Raw genomic sequence first — 24,579 nt, forward strand, 5'->3', positions numbered from 1 at the left:
GCATCAATATTTTGTAATTGTACAGATTTTTAAGGCCCTTATCATATTTTTGTGTCATGGAAAGTCTCCCGCAGATCATGTGAGAACCTTGATGATGGCATAATGGTAATGTTGGCCAATAAAAACAAAACTTTTCAAAAAAAAAAGGTTATTGTTTAATAAGGTTATAAGGTTGTTGCTTGTAATGAGATTTACGAACTCCTTACAATGTTTACAAGTTAATGTCACGTTAACTGTATCCCTTCCTTTCCCTTTAACTTTATAAAATTCTCTTTCTCTTTTCTTTATCTATTTGATTTTCGCTTTTGTTTTTTCTTGACATACAAGGAACAATGAGCAATAAGAACTTCTTCTTCTTCTTTTTTTTGGCTAATCCAAACCATTTTATTAATGTATCAAAAGGATACACGAAATAGAGCATTGCCAGCTTTCCCACATCCAGAGAGACCCGACTAAATTGTGAGGAACCTTTTGCACGAGAACGAGAGACTGTGGATGACCGATTTCTGCGATTTCTGTGGTGATCTTACTCCTGAGCTTGATAAATGAATATTCTCCAAGAACACATTTGAGATGAGCTGAATTATCACAAATTGTACAATGGTAAAACCAAATGTTGGGATTTCTTATTTCTTCACAAATGTCACAATAATGATATTCTGAATAATCATTATCTTCATGGTATATGAGTGTGAGACGATGTTCATCACATTTGTGCCGAACTGTTTGTGGTAGCAAAGTACATTTAGGATGCACATTAAAATTGCAATCCTTGCATGTGTACGCTGATTGATCACACATACTGTCACCACAAGCATTGCATTGCCCATTATCCTTGTGGTATAAAAAAAGGAGGTGCTCCTCGTGTCCTTGACATGGGCGGGCCAAAGAAAATTCAGCACACTGAACGCAGATATACACGCTCCAAAAGTTTTTCACAGCTTTGTAGGCAAAACTAGTATGAGTTTTAAGACACAATTGACAAATGAAAAAGCAATTTGGATTAAGGGAAAACTGAGGCAAAAGCCAAAATTGCTTTATCCTGGGTAACTTAGCACATGATTTGTAGAGACAGAAATCACATTCTGAACAATGATAAAAAGAAGTCTCAATGAGTAGACTGCAAAAGTCACAACATTTGTCATCCTTCGCTTCATCATATAACACTAAAATGTGTTCATGGGTGAAATGTTTTATCTCTGAACTTATCACATTTTCTCCAAGTTTGATCCTTTTAATGACAAGAAAGGATGAATCCATTAACGCTGGATTTCCATTAAGCTTCTCATAATCATCTTTTGACTCAATTCCGTAATACGAACCAGGATCTAGGACACATTTCACATGGACAATATACTCACACTCAAAACAATAATAACTCCCGAGCTCTTTGTTCACGTCCTCATGACAAATTCCACATTCCAATATCCCATACTCATTTTCTCCTTCAAAATTGTTGTGGAAAATAGGATGGTGATGCCATATGCTTTTGATGATGCGTGGAAATGAAACGCAATCCTTGTGGATTATAAGGCTACATGTCGAGCAAATATAAGGAGCATAATTTCCTGACGTGCCACATGTATCACAAATGAAAGACAATCATCTTAAACACCTAGTGAATGAGTGTTCATGACTACTACCTTCAACAAAAGGTGATGGTGACACACATTCAATGTGAAGGGCAACCTTGCACATTGAACAACAGTAAACAAATCCCTCGACTTGGGTTTCATGGCATATCTGGCAAGGGAGACAATCACTATAAAACTGTAACAAAAGAGAATGTTGGCGGTGGCAAAGGTGATTGATTTCAAGGGATAGCTCAACACATTTCTTATGCAGGCAAAATCCATAATCAAGAGAAAAGTATCCAGAATCTGATAATGGTGTCCAACTTACAAACCAATGGGCCTATTTGAGTTTTACAGAATGATTTTCAGTAGAGATCAATGGGTATTTATGGGCAATATGTTGAAGCTCTCCAATCTCATATGAAAACAGAGCACACTTGATGTGAAGGTCTAAATGATAAGAACAATGATAAATATATTTCTCACACCTTTTTCCGCAAGAATAGCAATTACAGCAATTTCCAATATATGGCGGGCTTGCTACAAGTTTAAAATTGTGGTTCCAATGAAAGGGGTGATTCATCTCCAAAGGTGCCTCGGCGCAGTTCTTGTCAAGGTGAAACCTGCATGCCGCGCAGATATACGTTGGACCCGCTTTACATTGAAAACCAGAGGATGAATATGGCTAAAATGTTGAATTTCCATGTCCCCTTTCTTTCTATGTGAGTTTGAGGGTGAGATTGCTATAAATGTTTTTGTGCAAGCGTACGCCCATATATATACTTCATAAATTTACTGCCCATTCAATCAAAATGATAAAGTTGCACCTTAGGATTTAGTTCATTGGTTGGTACATAATCCCCTTGTCTTAAGAGCAGGATTCGAATCTCTCCCTCCCAATTATAAAAAAATAATAATAAAGCTGTTTTTTATCTCTCTTTTTGGAGTAGCTGCCTGATTTTAAGTGGGAGATTTTACTCTGTTAGTCGCTTTAATCTTAAATCTTTATTCACTTTCAACCCTTGAAGTTACCACTATATTCCTTGGCGTCTCAATTAAAATAAACATTACAGTAATATTGAAAATTACTACTATACACGAAAGTTAAAATTTTTTAAATATCATATGTAGATTTAAAAGATTATAACATGTCCATAGAGTTATAATTATGTAAATTTATAAATTAATCTAATTACTAATAAAACATGTCAATTGTGTAAATTAATATAATTAGGCAACTATTACATAAAGAAATTGTTGATAGCTCACCTTGAAGTTGAAAACAGCTTAAGGAAAAAGGAATATTTTTTAAACAAATAAAAGGAAGAAGAAAAGAATTTTAATTTCTTTATTCTCTTCGAATTTATCTTGTGTTAGACCATGTAAATGAACAATCAATAATGTGTTATATATCTTGTAAAAATCATCCTTTCACTACATGTTAGCATATCATGTTGACGTTATATGGTATAGAATAACAAATAGCATTTTGATTAAGTCAATCATTAATTATAAGAACTTATTTGACTTAAAATAAAAAAATATAAGAATTTATTTGGCTAAAAATAAAAATATTAGAGTTTGATTAAATACAATACGAGTATAAGAAATTATTTGAATTTTATTGAATAGTTAGGAGTTTTTTTAGATATTATGCCTATAATAAATTACCCGATTTTAAATATAAAAATTAAGATTATTATTCTAAACACAATCCTATGGTCTTTTGCTTGAATTTAACTAAATTACATACTAAATTATGCTTTTTCTTTTTTCTTTTACTTTCGTTCTTTATTCCTTTCTTCATTCTTTATTTCTCTAGAAATGGTATCAATTGATCTCTTTCTCTTTTCTTTTATCTGATCAATTCAAGTCTTGTGGGATTAATCCAACTTTCTAACAAGAATTGGAAAGTAGTTGAAGGAATCAAAGAAGATTCCATTAGTCGTCTACCTAATGACACCTTTTTGTCTCATAATTTCCTTGTTTCCTATTAGAACTGCTATCAAGGCCAGTTTGCTTTGTGACTCAATACAAGAGGCTGTAATTACTATTTTGAGGTTCCATAGCATTACCTTTCATTGTCAATACCAAAGTCCAGAGGAGAGTGTTAGAAATTTTAATTCAATAATAATACAGAAATATCCAAGAAATGGGTGAATAGGATTTAAAAAAATTCATTTTAACAAATTCAACTTTCAATGAAGACAAGCATGAAAACAAGTTTCTCAAATTTATTTTCACTTTAAAACATGTCAAAAGTAATTTAATAAACAACTTAACAAACAAACACTGTTGAAAACAAAATTTCCAAACTCCTCAAAATAAAATGCGCAACTATAAACAATGAACAGTAAAAAAAATTGCCTTAGAGGTTCATCTCTCTTAACAAGTTAAGGAGTTAAATCCATTATTGAAAATATCAATACAATGCCTTTTAAAATGTTAAAGTATAGTCATTACCTTTTCAAAGTTCAAGCACAACCTCTAAACACTACCTTTTGAAGGTTAAACACAACCTTTTGAAACCTCTATGACTTTTTAAGGGTTAAGCACAATCTCTCTTCTTTTACAAGGCTTGAAGCAAGGTTATTTCTAAAATGTGAATTTTGCTAAATGAGTACAAAGTTGGAAGTGCTTGAATAGTACAAAGATGTGTACAAATGATATGAGTGAAAGTATGAAAAATTTAAAGCTCAAAGATAACATAAAGGCTCAGTGGAAGAATGTGAATATAGGAATCAACATAGTAATACTAAGTTGAGTTTGAATATAAAGCTGCATTAATGTTAATTTCTCCAATTTAAGGATTTTCAAAAAGCAAAACTAGGATTGATTCACAACTATTCATTCTCTATAGACTATGGAGTATATAATGTCAATTAATTATGAGCAACAACATAAATAAATTAACATGTTAAGTTCCCCAGGTTTATCATAGCTAGACACATCGGCATCCATCGTGAATTAAAATTTGAAGTGCATAATGCATATATATTTTTTATATTAATAAAAATGATTAAATTCATGATTTACGCTCATGAAATTTTATATTTATTAATCCTTTATATATATAGGGGAAATTTTCACTAAAAATAAAAGGGGAAAGCATTTTTTTTATTTTTACTTTTCAAAAGTAACATTAAGTTAAGATGCTCCAACTCTGCCCCCTTCCAAGTTATCCAATTCTTTTGGTATTCATAAACTTTTGAAATGAGGAAGAATAAGTAGCCATATCAATTGCTAATGGACAAAAATATATAAAATTTCACAACAATTGCCTTAACTAAGATTTATTTTCAAAATCTTGGATTAATTAATTAATTATCTACTGGAAAACCCTTGATTTTTAGATTTTTCTTTTGCTCAAAATTAATTTTTAAAAATTTATCTGAAATAAGCAACAATTAAAGATCTTCAATTAAAATGAGAAATGTCTTTTCAATACAATTAGAGCTATTTAATTTTTAACTAAAGTAAATAAACCACATATTAATAAAATTCAACAACAAAATAAAGGCGAGCACATCATAAAGAAGACATTACAAAAAAGCATGTAAGTTCTCAAATTGTAGAATATTCTCAGCTTAGGCAAGCCATCTGCTAAAAAATCTTGAGATTCTTGTTTAATAAGATTATAAGGTTGTAGCTTGTAATGAGATTTAAGACTTCCTTGCAAAGTAGAAGTTAATGTCCCCCTAACCAATAAGGGTAACATGATAAACTAAATCTATACAGTAATTGTGGTTGTTAAATCAATAAGTCACGTGCTAATCACGTGTCCCGTTATACACTTTCTTTACAGCCCGAGTAAATGGATATGAAGATCAAACTGGCTGTTGTTTAATGTTCTTCATTTTCTGGCTACTTTTGGGCAATGCTGCTCCCTGGAGTCCAGCTTCCATCTTCTCTTCTCCAACATTCTTCCGATAACATGTACAAGGAACAAATTACTTGGAGATTCTTACAAGTTAGAACCCTTTTGAATTTTACTATTGATGAATCCAACCATTTTTAAACTTGAAGGAATTTTACTATTGATTACTTAGAGCCATCTCCACTACCAAATGGAACTAATTTTTTTTCCAAACATAATACCTCCAACTTTATGTGCAAAATGCTACAGGGAATATAATTATAGTATAGCTAGGTAGTCTGTTCAGGAAAATTAGGAAAAAGAAAAGAAAATGTCTGCAATAGTTTTGAAACAGGTAAATTGTAACAGCTCCTAACATCTTATAAAGTATGTGTTAGAGTCACCATAAAACAACAAGATATTTATTCAAATTTCAAGTGATCATAGCAAACATATCAATTACTTTAGCCAAACAACGGAGAATCATAAAAGATACAAGAAAATGTTCACTTTATACAAATATGATCACAAATTATTTTCAGTTTCAAAGAAAAAAAATCTTAAAATATCACATGATTAAGATTACAGAGTAATTTTATTCAAACATTTTGGAAATTATCAAATCATAAAGAAGGATGAATAGTTTAAAACAACCCACTAAAGAAATCATCAGTAACCTTTGATGGCTATCAGCTCAACAATATTATCATCTTCAATGAAGTCTTTGAGGCGGCTACATCTCCAATGGATAACAAAGCTGCATCTTGTGTCCGCACACTCAAGATCCAGATCTAAGCAGAGCTGACCACATTTAGAACATTCAGGGTAAAGATAAACCTTTTGCACGAGAATGAGTGAGTGTGGATGATCAGTCTTTGCAGAGATCTTTCTTCCAAGCTTGATAAACGGGTAATCTCCAAGAACACATTCGGGATGAGCTGACTTGTCACAAAGTGCACAATGATAAAACCAAATGTTGGGATTTCTTCTTTCTTCACAAATGTCATAAGAATGATATTCTGAATAATCATTAACTTCATGGTATGTGAGTGTGAGACAATGTTCATCACATTTGTGCCGAGCTGTTTGTGGTAGCAGAGTACATAGAACATGCAAATTAAAATTGCAACTCTTACATCTGTATGCTTCCCCATTATCAATACTGTTACCACAAGCATTGCACTGCCCATTATACATGTTGTAAAAGAGAAGGAGGTGCTCCTTGTGTGCTTGACTTGTGTGGCTCGAAGAAAGTTCAGCACACTGTCGTGACGTGCGGGTCCGGGAACCCGTCCGCCAGACGTCGGGTGAAAATTAAAATCAGTTAGGGAGTCGCCACCAATCTTTTTTATCTAGGTGTGATTGGTCACCTATTAATCCGATTCTATCGACGAAGTTCTAAATTGATTTTAGATTCGTCGACAGAACGAGAACTGGTCCATGTTTTCAGAGATGGGTTCGGGAGTGCGGTTACGCACGGAGAAGGGTTAGCACCTCTGTGGCGCCCGTTCCACGAACGGTACCATTTAATCTTAAATTATCTTAATATAGCCTTTTCTTAATTTAATCCCTACTTTATTAATTAAATTTTATTAAATTGACAGACTGAGTTTTTTATTTAGTTTTACGTATGCACATGATGCAAGCGTAAAATAATGTTATAACTTGTTTATTTTAAATGATGGAGTCGGTAATCTTTTATTGAAAAATTATTCGAAGACCATCCCAACGCTTTGGTGAAGTCTCGAAATTCTCCTCACCTAGAGATATTCCCGGAAGAACTCGTCTCTACAAGCTCCTCAGGGAAATCCCATCATCGGGACTCCCGCACCATTTGCAAGGTAAATATGGCATGCTATGACAAGATAAAATGATGATATCTGCATGCACGCGTTTATTGATTTATGTGATTTATAATTCACCCAATTATGTGTTTAAAAAATTTTGAATTTTTTATTTTTTTATTTTTTTGTTTTTTTTTATATTTATTTAGATCCGTATCTTTTAACTAACATTGTTGAATAACATTTAACTTGATTATATAACTTGTCGAATAAACAATTAATTTTTTTTAAACGATTAAATTAACTTTATTCAGTAATATTTATTTAAGCTAATTAACTAATATTATTAATTTAAATTCCAATGCAACATTATATAAATTTTTTTATATATTATTCTTTTAACAATAACTATTTGACTTAACGGGTATTGGAGTTTAGAGTTCGGATTTATCCCGACGCTTCGGTGAAAATTCGTCTCGAACTTTGCACCCAAAAAAATTCACTTAAAAAAAAAGCAACTCTTTGCCTTTCTTAAGTGAAATTTTTCCAATAATCATTTCATTTTTTCATTCATTTTATATATATATATATATATTTTATATTCGTATCATGTATTTTTGTATGTATATTATATTTACAACTATATATTTATAATATAACTATTTCTTTCTCTTTTTTTTATTTTATTCTTCGCATTTACTTACTCTTGTTATCGTTATTATTATTATTATTTAATTATTTATTTGATTTCTTAAATATATTTTTCTTATTTATTATTTTATAAATATATTTATAATTTTTGTAAAAACTATATTGAATGCTAATAAAATTAATACTAATAATATAATAACTCAAATAACAAAAAATGCAAAACTTACCTAATTTTGAGTCCGACGAAACTCAGGTGAATTCAAGAGCCCACAACTTTTTTCTTATCTTGTTTCTTGGTCAACTTGCTTTGTCTTCTTTTTTATTTTCCTTTTCTTTATTTTTTTCCTTTCTTTCCTTTCTTTCTCTTTTTTCTTTTTCTCTTTCTTTTCTTCTCCCTCCCCGCGAGTCCCCCTTCTCTTTTTTCTTTTTCTTCTTCCTTCCTTTCTTTCTCCTTCTCCTTCTTCTCCCCGTTGGCTTCTTCTTTCTTTCTTTCTCCTTCTCTTTCTCTCCTTTCTCCCCGCGGGTCCCCCTTCTCTTTTTTCTTCTTCTTCTTTCTTCCTTTTTTTCTCCTTCTCCTTCTTATCCCCGTTGGCTTCTTTTTTCTTTCTTTCTCCTTTGCCGACCTCTCACCTCTCTCTCTCTTCTTCTTCTTTTTTTTTCTTTTGCTTGCTTTTTTTTGTTATTTTGTTCCCCCTCTCGATTTTTTTGCAGATGCCCCTTTAAAGAGCCGGGTTGTCCAAAAATTTGGACAACCCGGCGAGGGGGTTCTGGCACCAGGGAGTTGGTGGCCAGAACCCCATCACGGGTAGTGGGTGGGGGACGGGATGGCAAGGCGTACGCCGAGCCATCCCTCTTTTGTTTTTTTTTTATATATATATATTTTTTTTCTTTATTTATTTTATAATTTAAATTTTTTGTTTTAGGTGTCTACACACATTGAACGCACAACCAAATTCTATTCAAGTTGTAGGCAAAACCAGTATGCAGGGAACCACAAAGGTTACATTTGAAAAAGTGATTTGGAATAAGGTTAAAGGGCAAAGGACAAATCCAATATTCCTTCTTGGGTAACACAGCACATGATTTGTGGAGAGAGAAATCACATTCTGAACAATTATAAAAAGATGTCTCAATGAGTAGACTGCAACAGTCACAACATTTATCACCCTTTACTTCATCATATAACACTAAATTGTGTTCATGGCTAAAATGTTGTATCTCTGTAGTTATCACATTTTCTCCAAGTTTGATCTCTTTAATGACAAGAAAGGATGGATCCACCAGCGTTGAATTTTCATTAAGCTTCTGATAATCATCTTTTGACTCAATTTCATAATAAAAATCAGAACCCTTTAGAGCACAATTCACATGGACAATAAACTTACACGCAGAACAATAGTAATTCTCATACTCTTTGTTCACCTCCTCATGACAAATTCCACATTCTAATATTCCACACTCATTTTTTACTACAAAATAGTTGTGAAAAATAGGATGGTGATGCCACGTGTTTTTTATGATGCGCGATAATGAAATGCAATCCTTGTGGACTGTAACGCCACATGTTGAGCAAATATAAGGAGCATAATTTCCAGACGTGCCACATGCACCACAAATGAATGAAAATCGCCTTAAACACCTAGTGAACGAGTGTTCATGATTACTATCTTCAATAAAAGGTGATGGTGACACACAATCAACGTGAAGGGCAACCTTGCACATTGAACAACAGTAAACAAATCCCTTGACTTGGGTTCCTTGGCATATCTTGCAAGGAAGACAATCGGTATTAAATTGTAAAAAAAGAGAATGTTGACGGTGGTAAAGGTGATTGATTTCAAAGGGTAGCTCAACACATTTCTTATGTAGGCAAAATCCACAATCAAGAGAAAAGCATGGAGAATCTAATAATGGTGTCCAACATACAAAGCAGTGGGCGTATTTGAGTTTGATAGAATGATTTTCAGTAGAGATCAAAGGGTCTTTATGGGCAATGTGTGGAAGCTCTCCAAACTTTTTTTCAGCAATGCTATGTAGAAACAGAGCACACCTGATGTGAAGCTTTAATTTACAAGAACCACACGCATAAACAATGTTGTCGCACATTTTGTAGCAGAAATGGCAATTACACAAATATTTACCAATTGCTGAGATTCCAAGGTTAAGGCTGTGGTTGCGGTGAAAGGGGTGATTCATCTCCAAAGGTGCCTCAGCGCAGTTCTTGTCAAGGTGAAACCCGCATGCCACGCAGCTATACGTTGGACCCGAAACCTCCTCCCCACACCCATGGCAATAAGCCTTCTCATCACTTTCATGGCTCCGTTCTTCCTTGAAAACCAGAGGATGATTATGGCTAGGATGTTGAATTTCCATCTCTCCTTTGTTTCTATGTGAGTTTGAGGGTATAAATGTTTTTGTGCAATCGCAGGCACATATATATATATACACGTAAAAACTTTACTGCTCCGTTGAATCAAAATGACAAATTGTTTATAAGACCATTTTCGCTCTGTGGAAGATTTTACCCTCTTAATAGATTTAATCTTTGAATCTTTATTGATTTTCAACCCCAGTCAAGGTTTATATTCCAACTCATCTCGTCATTTTCCTATTTCTCTTGCTTCCTCCATTAAAATAAATATTATATTTAATATTGAAAATTATTGATTTAGTTGTGTATTTATGGTCATTAGAGACTACGTAATGACTTTTGGCATGCCATGCCATCCTTTAATCCTCCATGGCATGTGACTTGTTAATTAAATTAAATTAAATTAAATTTTTAAATGTAACAATAAAGATTAATATGCTAAATACAATACATTTGATCTTTCATTTGAGTTTAACTAAATTGTATACTAAATTATGCTTTGTCTTTTTCTTTTGATCTTCTTATTTGGTCGTTGTTTATTCCTTTCTTGATCTTTGATCTTTTGAAATAGTATCAATTCTCTTTCTCTTTTCTTTAAATGAACAATCAATAACGTGTTATATATTCTTGCCATAAAAATCATCCTTTTACTAAATGTGTCAAAAAATATGACTCTTTCTTTATACCTATCTTGTCATCAATAAAGAGAAAGTATGAAATATGAGAAAAAATTTTCACTAAAAGTAAAGTATGAGAGCATATTTTTTTTCTTTTATTTTCCAAGATAAAGTTAAAATACTCAAACTTTCTCCCCCTCCAAGTTATGGCATTTCTTTTGGTGTACATATGATAAATTATCCAATGTTAAATATACAAATAAAGATTATTATTCCAAACGCAGTTGTTATTGATTTTTCACTTAACTTTAACTAATTACCTATGAGATTACGCTTATTCTTTTTCTTTTGTTTTCCCTTTTTAAACTTCTTTATTCCTTTCTTGCTCCTTTTATTTCTGGAAATGGTATCAATTGATCTCTTTCTCTTTTCTTTATCTGATCCACTTCAAGTCATGTCGGATTAATCCAACTTTCGAAGAGGAATTGGGAAGTAGTTGAAGAAACCAAAGAAGATTCCTTTAGTGTTTATCTAATGATACCCCTTTGTCTCATAACTTCCATTAGAATTGCTGTCAAAACCGGTTTGCTTTGTGACTTAATAGAAGATGCTGTAATTACTATTTTGAAGTTCAAAAACATTACTCTCCACTGTCAATATCAAGTCCAAAGGAGAGTATTCAAATCAAGATTTTATGATTTTTTTTTTTGAATAGTGAATTTTATTGATCGAAGCTAGATGCTATAGCAAGTCTAGCACCTAGACTAGTGGAAGACTCCTCTTGGCATAAGAAGCTCGCTTTAAGATGCGTTAATCCCTGTAAAATTTACAAAATAAGCTGCTCAAGAAAAACTTTTTGCAGCAAAGACAAACAAAAAGGCCCCTGTCCACATAAAGACAAAGGGCCAGCGACGGATCCTAACTAGTAACAAAACATCCTGAAATTTTGACAACTAGAACTCTTAAGTAATCAGAGAGAAAATCAGCACCAAATCAAAATATGAGCTAATCCAAACATCTCAAAAACGGTAGGGAGTGGTAGACAGGGTGGCAACCCCTCCCTAGCCTTCAGAATATCCGCAGAGCAAAGAAAGAACGTCCTGCACTCCAACAGCCCGGCACTCCACAAAGACAAACCTCAACCGCAAAACGCAAAGCAAACAGCAGAACGGAAACCCCCTTGACCTTGGCCGAGAAACGGAAAGGAGAAAAAGGAAGTCCTCCATCAGCTCATCTTGACTGCCGTGCTTAAGAATCATCCATCAAAACTCCAAAACGCTACCGCAGCCTTGTCAACCAAACCCTGTCCCAACCCTATGATAACTCTTCCTTAACCACACCCTCCAAGATCAACAAGCAGAGGATCAGAGACGACAGAGACACTTTCTTGTGAAGACCCCCCACCAAGACAACAAAAACCCCCCGTCCCACAACCCTTCACTCCCCGACTTCAACCAACCTCAAGAAGCAAAAGAAGATAACAGCAATCACATCCAACCATGCCCCATTCATGCATCCGCCTTCCCTTCCCCCTAATGAAAAGAACCTAACCCAAAAGCATGAAGGATCAAGCCACAATAAAAAGCAAACATAGTTGATTCCTGTAGATATTAGATTTTGGTTAATACTGTTACTTTAAAGAATTATGTTACAACATAATGTTGTACACAAAACGACCAAAATAAGTGAAGTGCTACTTCACGTAGAATAATTAGAACAAGTGAAGAGCTACTTCACGCAGAACAAGTGAAGCGCTACTTCAAGCAGAATAAGTGAAGTACTACTTAAAGCAAAATAATCAGAAAAAAGTAAAGTATTACTCCATATGGAACAACTAATACAAGTAGAACAACCACTTTGAATAGAATAACCGCTTCACTTGGATGACAGTGAAAGTAACTCAGAATAAGTGGCAGGGTTCATGGGTTACTTTCATCTTGGGATGTTTCAGAGAGTTTGGCTTGGTGGCTCAAATATGGATATAGTTAAGAGGTGTTCCTCTTAACCCTTTCCTGAAGTACAAGTATTTCACCCTCTTATCTTGTTCTCGTATACTGATTTATGTACAGCTTATTCTCTTGTACCTATTCTCGTACACCTCTTTTCTATTACCTTTACTTGAGAACAAGTCTTACTACATCCAATTACAGTAACGGTTACTTTCATTAATATTTTTCATAATAATGTCATTCATTAGGTGCATTAAAGCCTATTTTTATGTAACCGCCACTTTTAGCACTATATATAGAGCCTCACAATTCATTTGGGAGGACTCTTCTGGGTCCCTCCTAACACATTCTCAACTTGAGAGCTTCTCTCTCTAAATTCTCTCTCTAATTATCTTGTACTCTCTAAGTCTCTTTAAGTCTTTTCTTATTGTCTTCCACCTGTCACAGCACTTAGTATTTCAGGAACTGCTTCAATCTTCCTCTCTGCCTCCTCTGGCACGTCCTCTTACTTGTTTGCAACACTTCCTCTCCCTATCACAAGAACCCCCTTTACAATTCCCAAATAACAAGGAGAAAATCTGTAAACAACAAGGAGAGCAAGCAAAATTTGCCTCCCGAGGGAGCCAGCTCCCTAGGCCAAGCAGTGATTGTTTTTTTTTTTTTCTTTCTTTTTTCTTTTTTCCTTTTCTCTTTCCTTTTTTCCTCTTTAATCTTACTTCTTTCTTCTTCTTTTTTCTTTTTTTTCCATTGACTTAGATTTCAAAACCAATTCAAGTGGTCCAAAAGCTTTTGCAAGAAGCACACCTGAAAGGAACCAACCACCTGCCTCAGAAAAAACAAACGAACCGCCATGAAAGAGACATGACTCAAGAACAAAGTCTATAAAGACTTCATATCAAAACAGAGGAAGCGACTGAAGCGTAAAGAGAAGAAATTTTCCCCCCTCCCCTCACTCCCTCCCCCCTGAAACAGTAGCACACAGACTAAAGACCAGGATCACATCCTAGCAACAAGCAGAAACTCAAAATCCAAACCCTTCAAAGAACCAAGGCAATCCCTTCCAAGACAGCCCGCAAGAAACAAAATGTCATAAGGCAAAAGTAAAACCACTAAAGGAGACGAACACCGCAACTCCCCAAGCAAGTCAGAAGAGAAACAAAGATGAAAAGAAGATCAAAAAAACAAAACTCCCCCCCACGGCACAAACCAACACTCCTTAAGCAAGAGATAAGAGAACCAGAGCTACCTTGAATCCCATGCTTTTCAAGATTCACAGACAAGCCAAGTATGGCCTGGTTTTTGTCGTTGCTATTATTTTTATGATTCCTTATTTGATTACCTCTTGATTAGTACATGAATATTTAGTTTAATGATAAGTACATATATTTTTCACTTGAAGAGTTGAGATTAAATATATATTATTTTCAATTTAAAAAAAAAATCAATTATGCTATGAATTGGGCAATGACCTATAGAGTGTCCATGATAAACCAAATTCATGGGTACGGGAAATTGAAGCTCAACACCAAAGTGTATCCAAAATTTGGCCCAAAACTATTCAATCTCTCAAATCTTCTTCCGGTTAAAGGGAAATGGATTTATGGCATTATTGTTGAATTTTCTTTTATTAATTTATTTTTCTTTTTTAAAAGAGTGAGTTTTATTTTTTTGTCACCGGTGATACCATGACAAGTCTTACAAAAGATTTTTATGACATAGAGCACTTGATGCGGGTATTTGACTGTACATTTTCAAAAGTTACACTGCAGGCCAAACAAAGTCAGCAAGAAAATTCAGCAGAAGGTCCTTTGTCGGTCCTAACATAGGATCCAAAAGCCTATGAGAATCAGATCTCTCAACAATACCCTGTTTAATTTGATTGAAATTAATTAGTGTAAAAGATAAAAGTCTTGTTTGATATTTTCTTATAGAATATCTTATTTGATTTTTTCTTAGATGTCAATATATTTTTATAGCCTTGTGTTATAAATAGTGACTCCCAAATAAACAGAAATTGCATTCATTACTTTGCACAGAGAACAGATTGAAGAAGAAGTTTGAAAAGCTTGACCAAATATTAATATAATATTTTGTAGTGTTTTTTGTGAATAATATCATTAATGAAAGATCTTGAGCAGCACATCAAGAAACTCTATCAAAATGAAAACCTGTCAATGTCAAGCTAATATTGTATCATAATTAAACATTAATATTTTGGTTCATGAGTAGAATATCCCTTCAAGTTGAGAGGCAGAGTGATCAAATTAGTTAATTAATTAAATAATGGTTGCTGATGAGAAGAGAACTAGTCTGACATCTAATGACAGTCCATGCAAATCCAGCACCCTGAAAAGCTCCAAATTTTAATTTCTTATGCTGCTTTTTACAAGAATATATATAATTTCAGAAGGGATTGGATATAGTTTATGAATTTGTTATATATCAAAAGCAGCAGGCCAAGTATTTATATTTTTTTCTGTGCACATTTGAATCCAAACACTTTTGAAGCTTTCAAAGCAATTAGAATGACCAATTCTTTCTTCACAAATAACAACATTATGTTGCTTAGACTTGGATGTGTGCCCCATTCTACATAATGAACAAGATCATATAGTATAAGGTAGAATCAAAATTAACATTTATAGTCTAATCGGGACAAAAAATGGATAGAAACAAAAGATTTAATTGAAAATTGAACTTTGCAACTCCATTAATTAATTATGATCTTGGATTTTATCACAGAAAATAATTTTTTCCTATCATGTAAATCTAATCTATTTCATCTCGGAATTTGAACACATACAACGTTTTTAAGTTAATTTGTCGCACAAAATAAAATTTTTATATAAGTTTTTTTAAAGAATCTAATTTAATTAGGTCCCCTAATATTAAATTATCTCACTTGGGTTGGGTGTTGGTTTCCTTTCAATTTATATCCTCCAAAACAAGCAAGGAGAATTGCTACAAGCAGACGAACCGAAAGTGCCAACATATATATATAGAGAGGTATAAGCAGACCAACCGAAAGTGCTAACATCAGAATGGAAATGCTAAATTTTTGCCATTGAAACTCATCACTCCAGTCACCAACAACCTTCTACATATGGGATTTAAGGAAGAATCTGCATGCCCCTGCCCAAATCTCTTTCGAAAAGGGACAATAAAAAAAATTCGTGGTTCCTCGATTCCCCAGCACTATTGCACAGACAAGAATTGATGTATGTGATTGAGATCCTCCAGCCACTTGCTATCGATCGGCTTCAACTCTTGCATGTGCTATTAGCAAACGTGTAATAGGGGCGCCAGTGAAGTGACTATTTAACCAAAGTTTTAACACTTGAGATAAATTTACTTGACAAAATTAGACGTTTAATATTTTATATAAAGATAAATTTTGAGATATTTAGATTATTCAATGATATAATTTAATAAAGAATCACGTTCTTAATATAATTGAATTTAAATTTAAATAATCTAATATATAAAAAAGAAATTTTTAATTTAAAAATAATAATAAAATTCTTGATTTTAAAACTTTGCCAAGTTTGTCAGTTTGGCAAACAAACAAGAAAACCTTTTCCCAAGGAAAGTAAGTGGAAAGCTAGAAGGAAATTGGAATTAGTTCACATCGATATCTGTGGTCCCATGACAACCCCTTCCTTGAATGGCAGCAAATATTTTCTTCTGTTCATTGATGATCTGTCTACGTATTGCTGATTATACTTTTTGAAGCAGAAATTTGAGGCTTTAAAGAACTTTTGCAAATTCAAAGTAGTAGTTGAGAACTTCACAAGTTTGAAGATTAAAACGTTGAGAAGTGACAATGGAAAAGAATATACCTATGATAAGTTTGAGAAATATCTAACAGCCCTTAGTGTTCATCATCAGCTTACTGTTACCTACTCTCCATAACAGAATGATAAAGCAGAAAGAAAGAACAGGATCCCTGCAGAAATGGGAAGATGCTTACAACTACAAATGCAGTTACCAAAAGAATTATAGGTAGAAACAATAAACACTATCAACTACATACTCAACAGAACCTATACAAGAGTACTAAGTCAAAAAACTCTATATGAGGTATGGTCTAAACATAAACCTTCTATTTTACACCTGAAAACATTTGGTTGTGTATGTTATGTTAAGGTTCCTGATGAGAAAAGGTCAAAGTTTGACTTCAAATTAGTTATAACACTACTGATGTGTTATAGTGAGACCTTCAAGGGTTACAGGCTTTATAATATCGAAACAAGAAGATTTTTATAAGTCGAGATGTGTACTTTGATGAGACTCAGAGTTGGAATTGGAAAAATGGTTGTGCAGAAAAGTCAAACAATGTAATGGCACCTAATTTGAATCATGAGCAAAATGACACAGATGACTCAAATATTGAAGATGAAGGCAAACAGTAAGAGGTACAAGAACATTAGAAGATATCTATAATAGATGCTGCTTGGCTATATCTGAGCCTACAACCTTTACTGAAGCTAGCACTAAGAAGCACTGGAAACTAGCCATGGATAATGAAATGGATATGATAACTAAGAATGGAACCTGGACTTTGGTGGACGAACCTGCGAATAAGTGTGTAATAGGAGTAAAGTGGATATTCAGGACAAAAGTAAACCCTGATGGTTCAGTAAACAAATATAAAACATGATTGGTGGTCAAAGGATATGCTCAAGTGTATGGGCCTAATTATCTGGAAACCTATGCACCTGTGGCAAGACATGATACCATTTGGATGTTGGCTGGTTTGTCAACTAAGGAGGGATGGAAAATATATTACCTAGATGTCAAATCAACTTTCTTCAATGGCTATCTTTTAGAGGATATATATGTTGAACAACCATAGGGATATGTGCAGGCAGGGTCTAAAGACAAAGTATGCAAATTGATTAAAGCACTGCATGGCTTAAAACAAGCTCCAAGAGCTTAGTATACCAGGATTAATGAGCACTTCAGGGACCAAGGGTTTCAAAGAACTGTAAATGAGTCTACTCTCTATGTAAAAGAATCAAAGGGTGCAGTATCCATCATTGTTGCTCTGTATGTGGATGATCTTCTAATCACTGTTCCAGAAGAAAAATCAGTAATAGATTTCAAGTCTCAGATGATGAAGGTTTTTGAAATGACTGATTTGGGTTTGATGGCTTACCTTCTAGGTGTGGAAGTAGTATAAAGCACTGATGCAGTGTTCTTGCATCAAACAAGGTATGCTAAAAATCTTTTGAAGAAGTTTAATACGAGTCTATGGAAGCTTGTGAGCACCTCAATCTGCACTGGTGCAAAATTTTGTATAGAAGATGATTATGCAAAAGCAAGTGGAAAAACTTATAGAAGCATAATTGGCCTTTTATTGTATTTATCTACAACCAAAACAGACATGATGTTTGCCACCTGTTTACTATCTAGATTCATGCTGAATCCTTTTGAAGTTCACTTCACAGCAGCCAAGAAGATTTTGAGGTATGTTAAAGGTACTGTGGATTAAGGTTTAAAGTATCTAAAGCAAGAAAGTGGTCAACTAAATAGGTATTGTGATAGTAATTGGGTTGGTTCTCTTGATGATTCGAAGAGTGCAGGGGGTTTTTGTTACTCCTTTGGTAGTGTTACTTTTGCTTGGAACTCAAAGAAATAGCAGGTGGTGGCTCAATCCACAACTGAAGCAGAATATATTGCCTGTGCTGCTGCTACCGATCATGCAATGTGGCTGAGGAAAGTGTTGCTTGACTTGGGTTTTGAGCAAGAAACAAGTACACTCATTTATGTTGACAATATATCTGCTGTTGTCATAGCTAAGAACCCTATACAACATGGTACGCCCAGGCATATAAGGGTCAAATATCATGCATTGAGGGAGGCTGTGAAAGAAAATGAGATTAAGCTGAAGTACTGCAATACAGAAGAGCAGTTAGTTGATACATTCACTAAAAGTTTGGGAAAAGAAATATTTGAATATCTGAGAACATGTCTGGGAGTTCACCAGATTAAGAATCATGGGGTTGTGTTGAAAAGTGATTCTAAAGCTGGTGAATGACTTGGCGAGAACCAACTGAAGATTGAAGATTGAATATGGAATATTTTATACGGTGTCGTTTCTTTTCTTTTAATACGTTGAAACGTTGGTCTTTACGTCGTTTTGTATCTTTACTTTAGCTATAGTGAAACGAAGGATATATAAGCCGTTTTAATGTCTGTTGCTCAAGTTGTACGACACTCCTCAGTGTCATGTAGGTTATATCCTTTTATTCCTTCTTGTACGCACATCAATGCTGTCGTTTTACTTGTCTATGTTAAAGGCTTAACAAGCATGTCCATTGTGATGAGTTTTTTACTGTTGGCACTGCACAGAAAACAATGTATCGTTTTTTGTGCTTAGCTGACTCACCTTTGAGTCAGATCCTTATGGAGAGTATATAAATGAAATTGCAACCGTTACTACTTGGTTGCTTATGGTTCTCTGATATTCATTTTGCCTTTTCAAATTTCCTCTGTTCTTCAAGCTTTCTTCATTTTCCCTTGAAAAAGTTTTCCTTAAAAACTTCTTCAATATTTTGTTTCACAAATTGTAACTATTCCTCTAAGACTGTGTTTAATTAGTAGGAGGAAAAGAGAGGAAGGAATAGAAAGAGTGTAAATTTAGGAGAAATAGAATTTCCTTCCTACTTTGGTAGGAAAGATCAAAGGAAAATAGGTGGATATGTGTCTTTTTCCTCAAATCCAATTTTTTAAGCTTGCTATGGTCTAGCTAGCTAGTTTGTTCTGGAAAATTAAGAAAAAGATTAGAAAATGTCTGCAATAGTTTTGAAGCATGTAAAATTGTAACAGCTCTTAACATATTGTAAAGTATGTGTTAGAGTCACCATAACATAAGAAGATATCTATTCAAATTTCAAGTGATCATAGCAAACAGATCAATTGCTTTGGACAAACAACACAGGATCATAAAAGATACAAGAAAATGTTGACTTACGCAAATATGATCACAAATTATTTTCAGTTTCAAAGGAAAAAAAAAAAGATCTTAGAAGATCATATGATTAAGATTATGGTGAATCTTACAGAGTGACAGTATTCAAACATTTTGGAAACTATCAAATGATAAAAAAGTATAAATAGTTTTAAATCAATCCGCTAAAGAAATCGGCAACCTCTTCGTCTGATGGCTATCAGAACTACAATATTTACTGTGCCAATTCTGCACACTGAAGAGCCAGAACTGAGCAGGGCTGACCACATTTGGAACATTCAGGGTAAAGATGAACCTTTTGCACGAGAACAAGAGAGTGTGGATGATCGGTTTCTGCAGAGATCGTTCTGCCGAGCTTTATAAATGGGTAATCTCCATGAACACATTTGAAATGAGCTGACTTGTCACAAATTGCACAATGATAAAACCAAATGTTGGAGTTTCTTCTTTCTTCACAATAATGATGTTCTGAATAATCATTATCTTCATGGTATGTGAGTGTGAGATGATGTTCATCACATTTGTGCTCAGCTGTTTGTGGTAGCAGAGTACATTCGAAATGCAAATTAAAATTGCAACCCTTGCATCTGTATGCCGGCACATCATCAATATTGTGACCACAAGCATTGCAATGCCCATTACACTTGGGGTACAAGTGACGAGGGTGCTCCTTGTGTCCTTGACTTGTGCAGCTCCAAGATAATTCAGCACACTGAGTGCAGCAACAAAAACCCTCGAATTTGTAGGCAAAACCAGTATGCAGTAAACCACAAAAGACACATTTGAAAAAGTAATTTGGAATAAGGTTTAAGGACATCAGAGGCGACAGCCCAAGTTGCTTCTTCCTGGGTAACTCAGCACATGATTTGTGGAGAGAGAAATCAAATTCTGAACAGTGATAAAAAGAAGTCTCGATGAGTAAACTGCAACAGTCACAACATTTCTCATCCTTTGCTTCATCATATAACACTAAATATTGTTCGAGGCTGAAATGTTTTATCTCTGCATTTATCACATTTTCTCCAAGTTTGATCTCTTTAATGACAAGAAAGGATGGATCCGTAGTACCGATAGTCAACATTTGAAGTTCAATAAGCTTCTCGTAAGAATCTTTTGACTCAATTTCGAAATACGAAGCAGGATATTCTTGGACACATTTCACATGGACAATAAACTTGCACTCAGAACAATAGTAACTACCATACTCGTTGTTCACCTCCTCATGACAAATTCCACATTCCGGTATTCCACACTCATTTTCTACTACAAAATCGTTGTGGAAAATAAGATGGCAATGCCACACACTTTTGATGATGCGCGGTAATGAAATGCACTTCTCGTGGACTGCAAGGCTACATGTTGAGCAAATATAAGAAACATAATTTTCGGACATGCCACATGCATCACAAATTAAAGAGGATTGTCTTAAATACCTAAAGAATGGGTGTTCATGACGTCTATGTAAAATAATAGGTGATGGTGACAGACAGTTAATGTGAAGGTCAAACTTGCACATTGAACAACAGTAAAGAAATCCCCTGCGTTGGGTTTCTTCGCATATCTTACAAGGGAGATCATCACTATTAAATTGTAAAAAAAGGGAATGTTGGCGATGGCAAAGATGATTGATTTCAAAAGATAGCTCAACAAATTTCTTATGTAGACAAAATCCACAATCAAGAGAAAAGTATACAGAATCTAACAACGGCATCCAACATACAAAGCACCTAGCTTCTTTGAGTTCTTCAGAATGATTTTCAGTAGAGAGCAATGGGTCTTTAAGTGCAATATGTTGAAGCTCTCCAATATTTTTCTCAGCAATGTTATATGAAAACAAAGCACACTTGATGTGGAGGTCTAAATTACAAGAACAACGATAAACAAACTTCTCACAGCTTTTTGCTGCAGAAATCGCAAATACTCATACCTTCACCATATGGCTTGCTTGCTAGAAGTTTAAGGCTATGGTTGCGATGAAAGGGATGTTTCATCTCAGAGGGTGCCTCGGCGCACTTCTTATCAAGGTAAAACCCGCAGTCTGCACAGCTGAAGCTTGTACCCGACACCACCTCCCCACACCCGTAGCAATGAGCCTTCTTATTACTTTCATGGCTTGGCTCTTCATTGTAAACCAAAGGATTATTATGGCTGAAATGTTGAATTTCCATCTCTCCTTTCTTTTTATGTGAGTTTGAGGGTGACATTGCAATGCATGTTTTTGTTTAAGCGCAAGCCCATATATACACTTCAAAAGATTTTACTGCCAACGAATCAATTAAACTAAATAGCACAGTAATATCGAAAATTATCCAACACACCAACGTTTAAATTTTTTAAAATAAGTAGATTTAAAGGATTCTAACGTGTATATAGAGTTATAATTTAAGTAAATTAATTTATAAATTAATATAATTACTAAATAAACGCATCAATTGTATAAATTAATATAATTACATAACTAATTATATAAAGTATGAGAGCATTTTTTTTTATTTTTCCAGAATAAAGTTAAAATGCTCGAACTTTCTCCCCTTTGAAGTTATGTCATTATTTTTGGTATACACACAATAAATTACCTAATTTTAAATTTAAAAATTAAGATTATTATTCTAAACACAATTCTCTCTTCTTTCACTTGAATTTAAGTAAATTACGTGCTTTTTTTTTTCTTTTGCTTTCGTTCTTTTTTCCTATCTTCCTTCTTTATTTCTCTTGAAATGATATCAGTATCAACACTGATCTCTTCCTTTCTTTCTTTATCCACTTCAAGTCTTGTGGGATTAATCCAACTTTCGAACAGGACTTGGGAAGTACGTAGTTAAAGTAACCAAAGAACATTCCATTACGTGTTTGCTCTCATAATTTCCTTGCTTCCCTTTAGAACTACCGTCAAAACCAATTTTCTTTGTGACGCAATACAAGATGCTGTAATTATTATTTTGAGGTTCAATAGCATTACACTCTAGATGTCAATATTACTCTTGTAGCCTTGTCTTATAAATTACTGACTGCAAAATACACTGTAATTGCATTTTATTTTGAACAGAGAACACATTGAGGCTTGACCAAATATTAATATACTATATATAGTAGTATTTCTTATGAATAATAAATACATGTCATTAATGAAAGATCTTGAGCAACACACCAAGAAACTCTAACAAAATAAAAAGTTGTCAATGTCATAATTTTTTTTTTTAAATTAGGGGAAAGAATATTTAAATCTTGCTCTTTAAGTAGGACATCATATACCAATCAATGAAACAAATACTCAAGTACTATCAATGTCATAATTAAACGTTAATATTTTGGATTCATGAGTAGAATTTCCTTTCAAGTTGAGAGGCAAAGTGATCAAATTAATTAATTAATTAATGGTTGCTGATTAGAAGAGAATTAGTCTGACATCTAATGACAGTCCATGCAAATCCAGCACCCTGAAAAGCACCAAAGTTTAAATTCTTATGCTGCTTTTTACAAGAATATTTACCTATATATAACAAGAGTCTCTGGATGGAGTTCTGATAACTCTATTATATAGAGTTGTCTTATGCATCTTTGTAACCTAAAATTGAGCTAAGCCCTCCAATTTTAAGCAAAACATAAGTAATTTTATGCTTAGTAGAGTAATTTAATTTATGTCATGGCATTTAGCATTTATGCAATTTTAATGAATTTCTTTTTAAAATCTCTCATTTCAGCCTCTAATTAATTAATTTTCTGATATTAAAGGATGTGCAAGGACTTGAAGCTTAAATGGCAAATGATGATGCCAGTAGGTTAAGAAAGGCCTCCGAACATAGTGCAATGTTTCAAGCATCACTCTGGCTATAGAACTCCAATCGACACAATTCTTTAACATATGGAAAGCTAAGAGGAAGAGCTACAATTTTATGTTAAGCACTTCACCTAGTTCAGAAGAGATTAGGGTCAAAAATGCAGAGGAATTCAACTGACTGCAGCAGACTACAGTCAGTGATTGACAGCAGCTTGGGCTCCTAGGCACCAACACGTCAGTCTGCATATCTATAGCCATCCGATTTTGCATCAAATAGCCATCAAAAGGGGTATAAATACCATTATTTTTAGGGCTGAAAGAGAGGAGGATAAAAACACTAATTTGGGCAAAAGGAGACTGACAAAAATGAGGGAAAAAGAAAAAGAAATCAAGAGATTGAAGGATCAAAAAGCTGCTCTAAAGAATTTCTCACTCTAGATTTGATTTTCTCTGTTTAACTCTTTTTGTAAAAATGTTTCATTTTGCTGAGATTTGTGTTTGTATTGTAAATATGTTGAGCTAGAACTTTTAATCTAGGATTATGATGGATGCTATTGTGTAGTTTGGATATTTTGGATTGATTTTCACTTGCTTTTTATGGGAATATCAATGTTTATTCAAATTTGTGCTTATTGCTTCATTTGTTGCTTGATCACCAACAAATTGAGCATGGAATTTTAGATGATGCTGGACAAAGATAATCTAAATAGTCCTAAGTTTGAGTAGTGTATGTTCATTCCAGGTTAAGAAATTGAGTGGGTGATTAATTAATAGGATACATAGTCAATATAGGTCCTAAACTTAGTGAACTTGGCTTTAGTTAATTTTCTATAGACATATATATAGTTAATGAAGCTAGGTAATTGTGTGATGACTTGACAGAGTATTATGCATGCTCAAGGAACCTAGACTAACATTGATCCTCATAAAAAGTAGATAATCAGTTGATCTTGTATCCCAACAAAGCAATAACTGAAATCAGAATCCTAGGCTTTCATTATATTGTTTCCTCCCTATAATTTTAGT

General features: G+C 33.8%; 1 protein-coding gene and 2 pseudogenes across 1 annotated transcript; all 3 read right to left on the reverse strand.

Annotated features, from left to right (window-relative positions):
* Positions 1-387: 387 nt before the first annotated feature.
* On the reverse strand, positions 388-4,535 carry LOC148760266 (uncharacterized; annotated as a pseudogene).
* A 1,388-nt stretch (positions 4,536-5,923) lies between these two features.
* On the reverse strand, positions 5,924-10,261 carry LOC18586179 (uncharacterized). Its single transcript, XM_088802511.1, has 2 exons — positions 8,815-10,261; positions 5,924-6,592 (listed from the first exon to the last, which is right to left on the reverse strand). The coding sequence occupies exons 1-2, from the start codon at positions 10,236-10,238 to the stop codon at positions 6,100-6,102; spliced, it is 1,917 nt and encodes a 638-aa protein (XP_088658637.1). The 5' UTR covers positions 10,239-10,261; the 3' UTR covers positions 5,924-6,099.
* Positions 10,262-19,989: 9,728 nt separating this feature from the next.
* Positions 19,990-21,943, reverse strand: LOC18586181 (uncharacterized; annotated as a pseudogene).
* Between the last annotated feature and the right edge of the window lie 2,636 nt (positions 21,944-24,579).

This window comes from Theobroma cacao, chromosome 10 (genome assembly GCF_053813885.1).
Source record: "Theobroma cacao isolate CCN51 chromosome 10, ASM5381388v1, whole genome shotgun sequence".
Classification (NCBI taxonomy): Eukaryota; Viridiplantae; Streptophyta; class Magnoliopsida; order Malvales; family Malvaceae; genus Theobroma; species Theobroma cacao.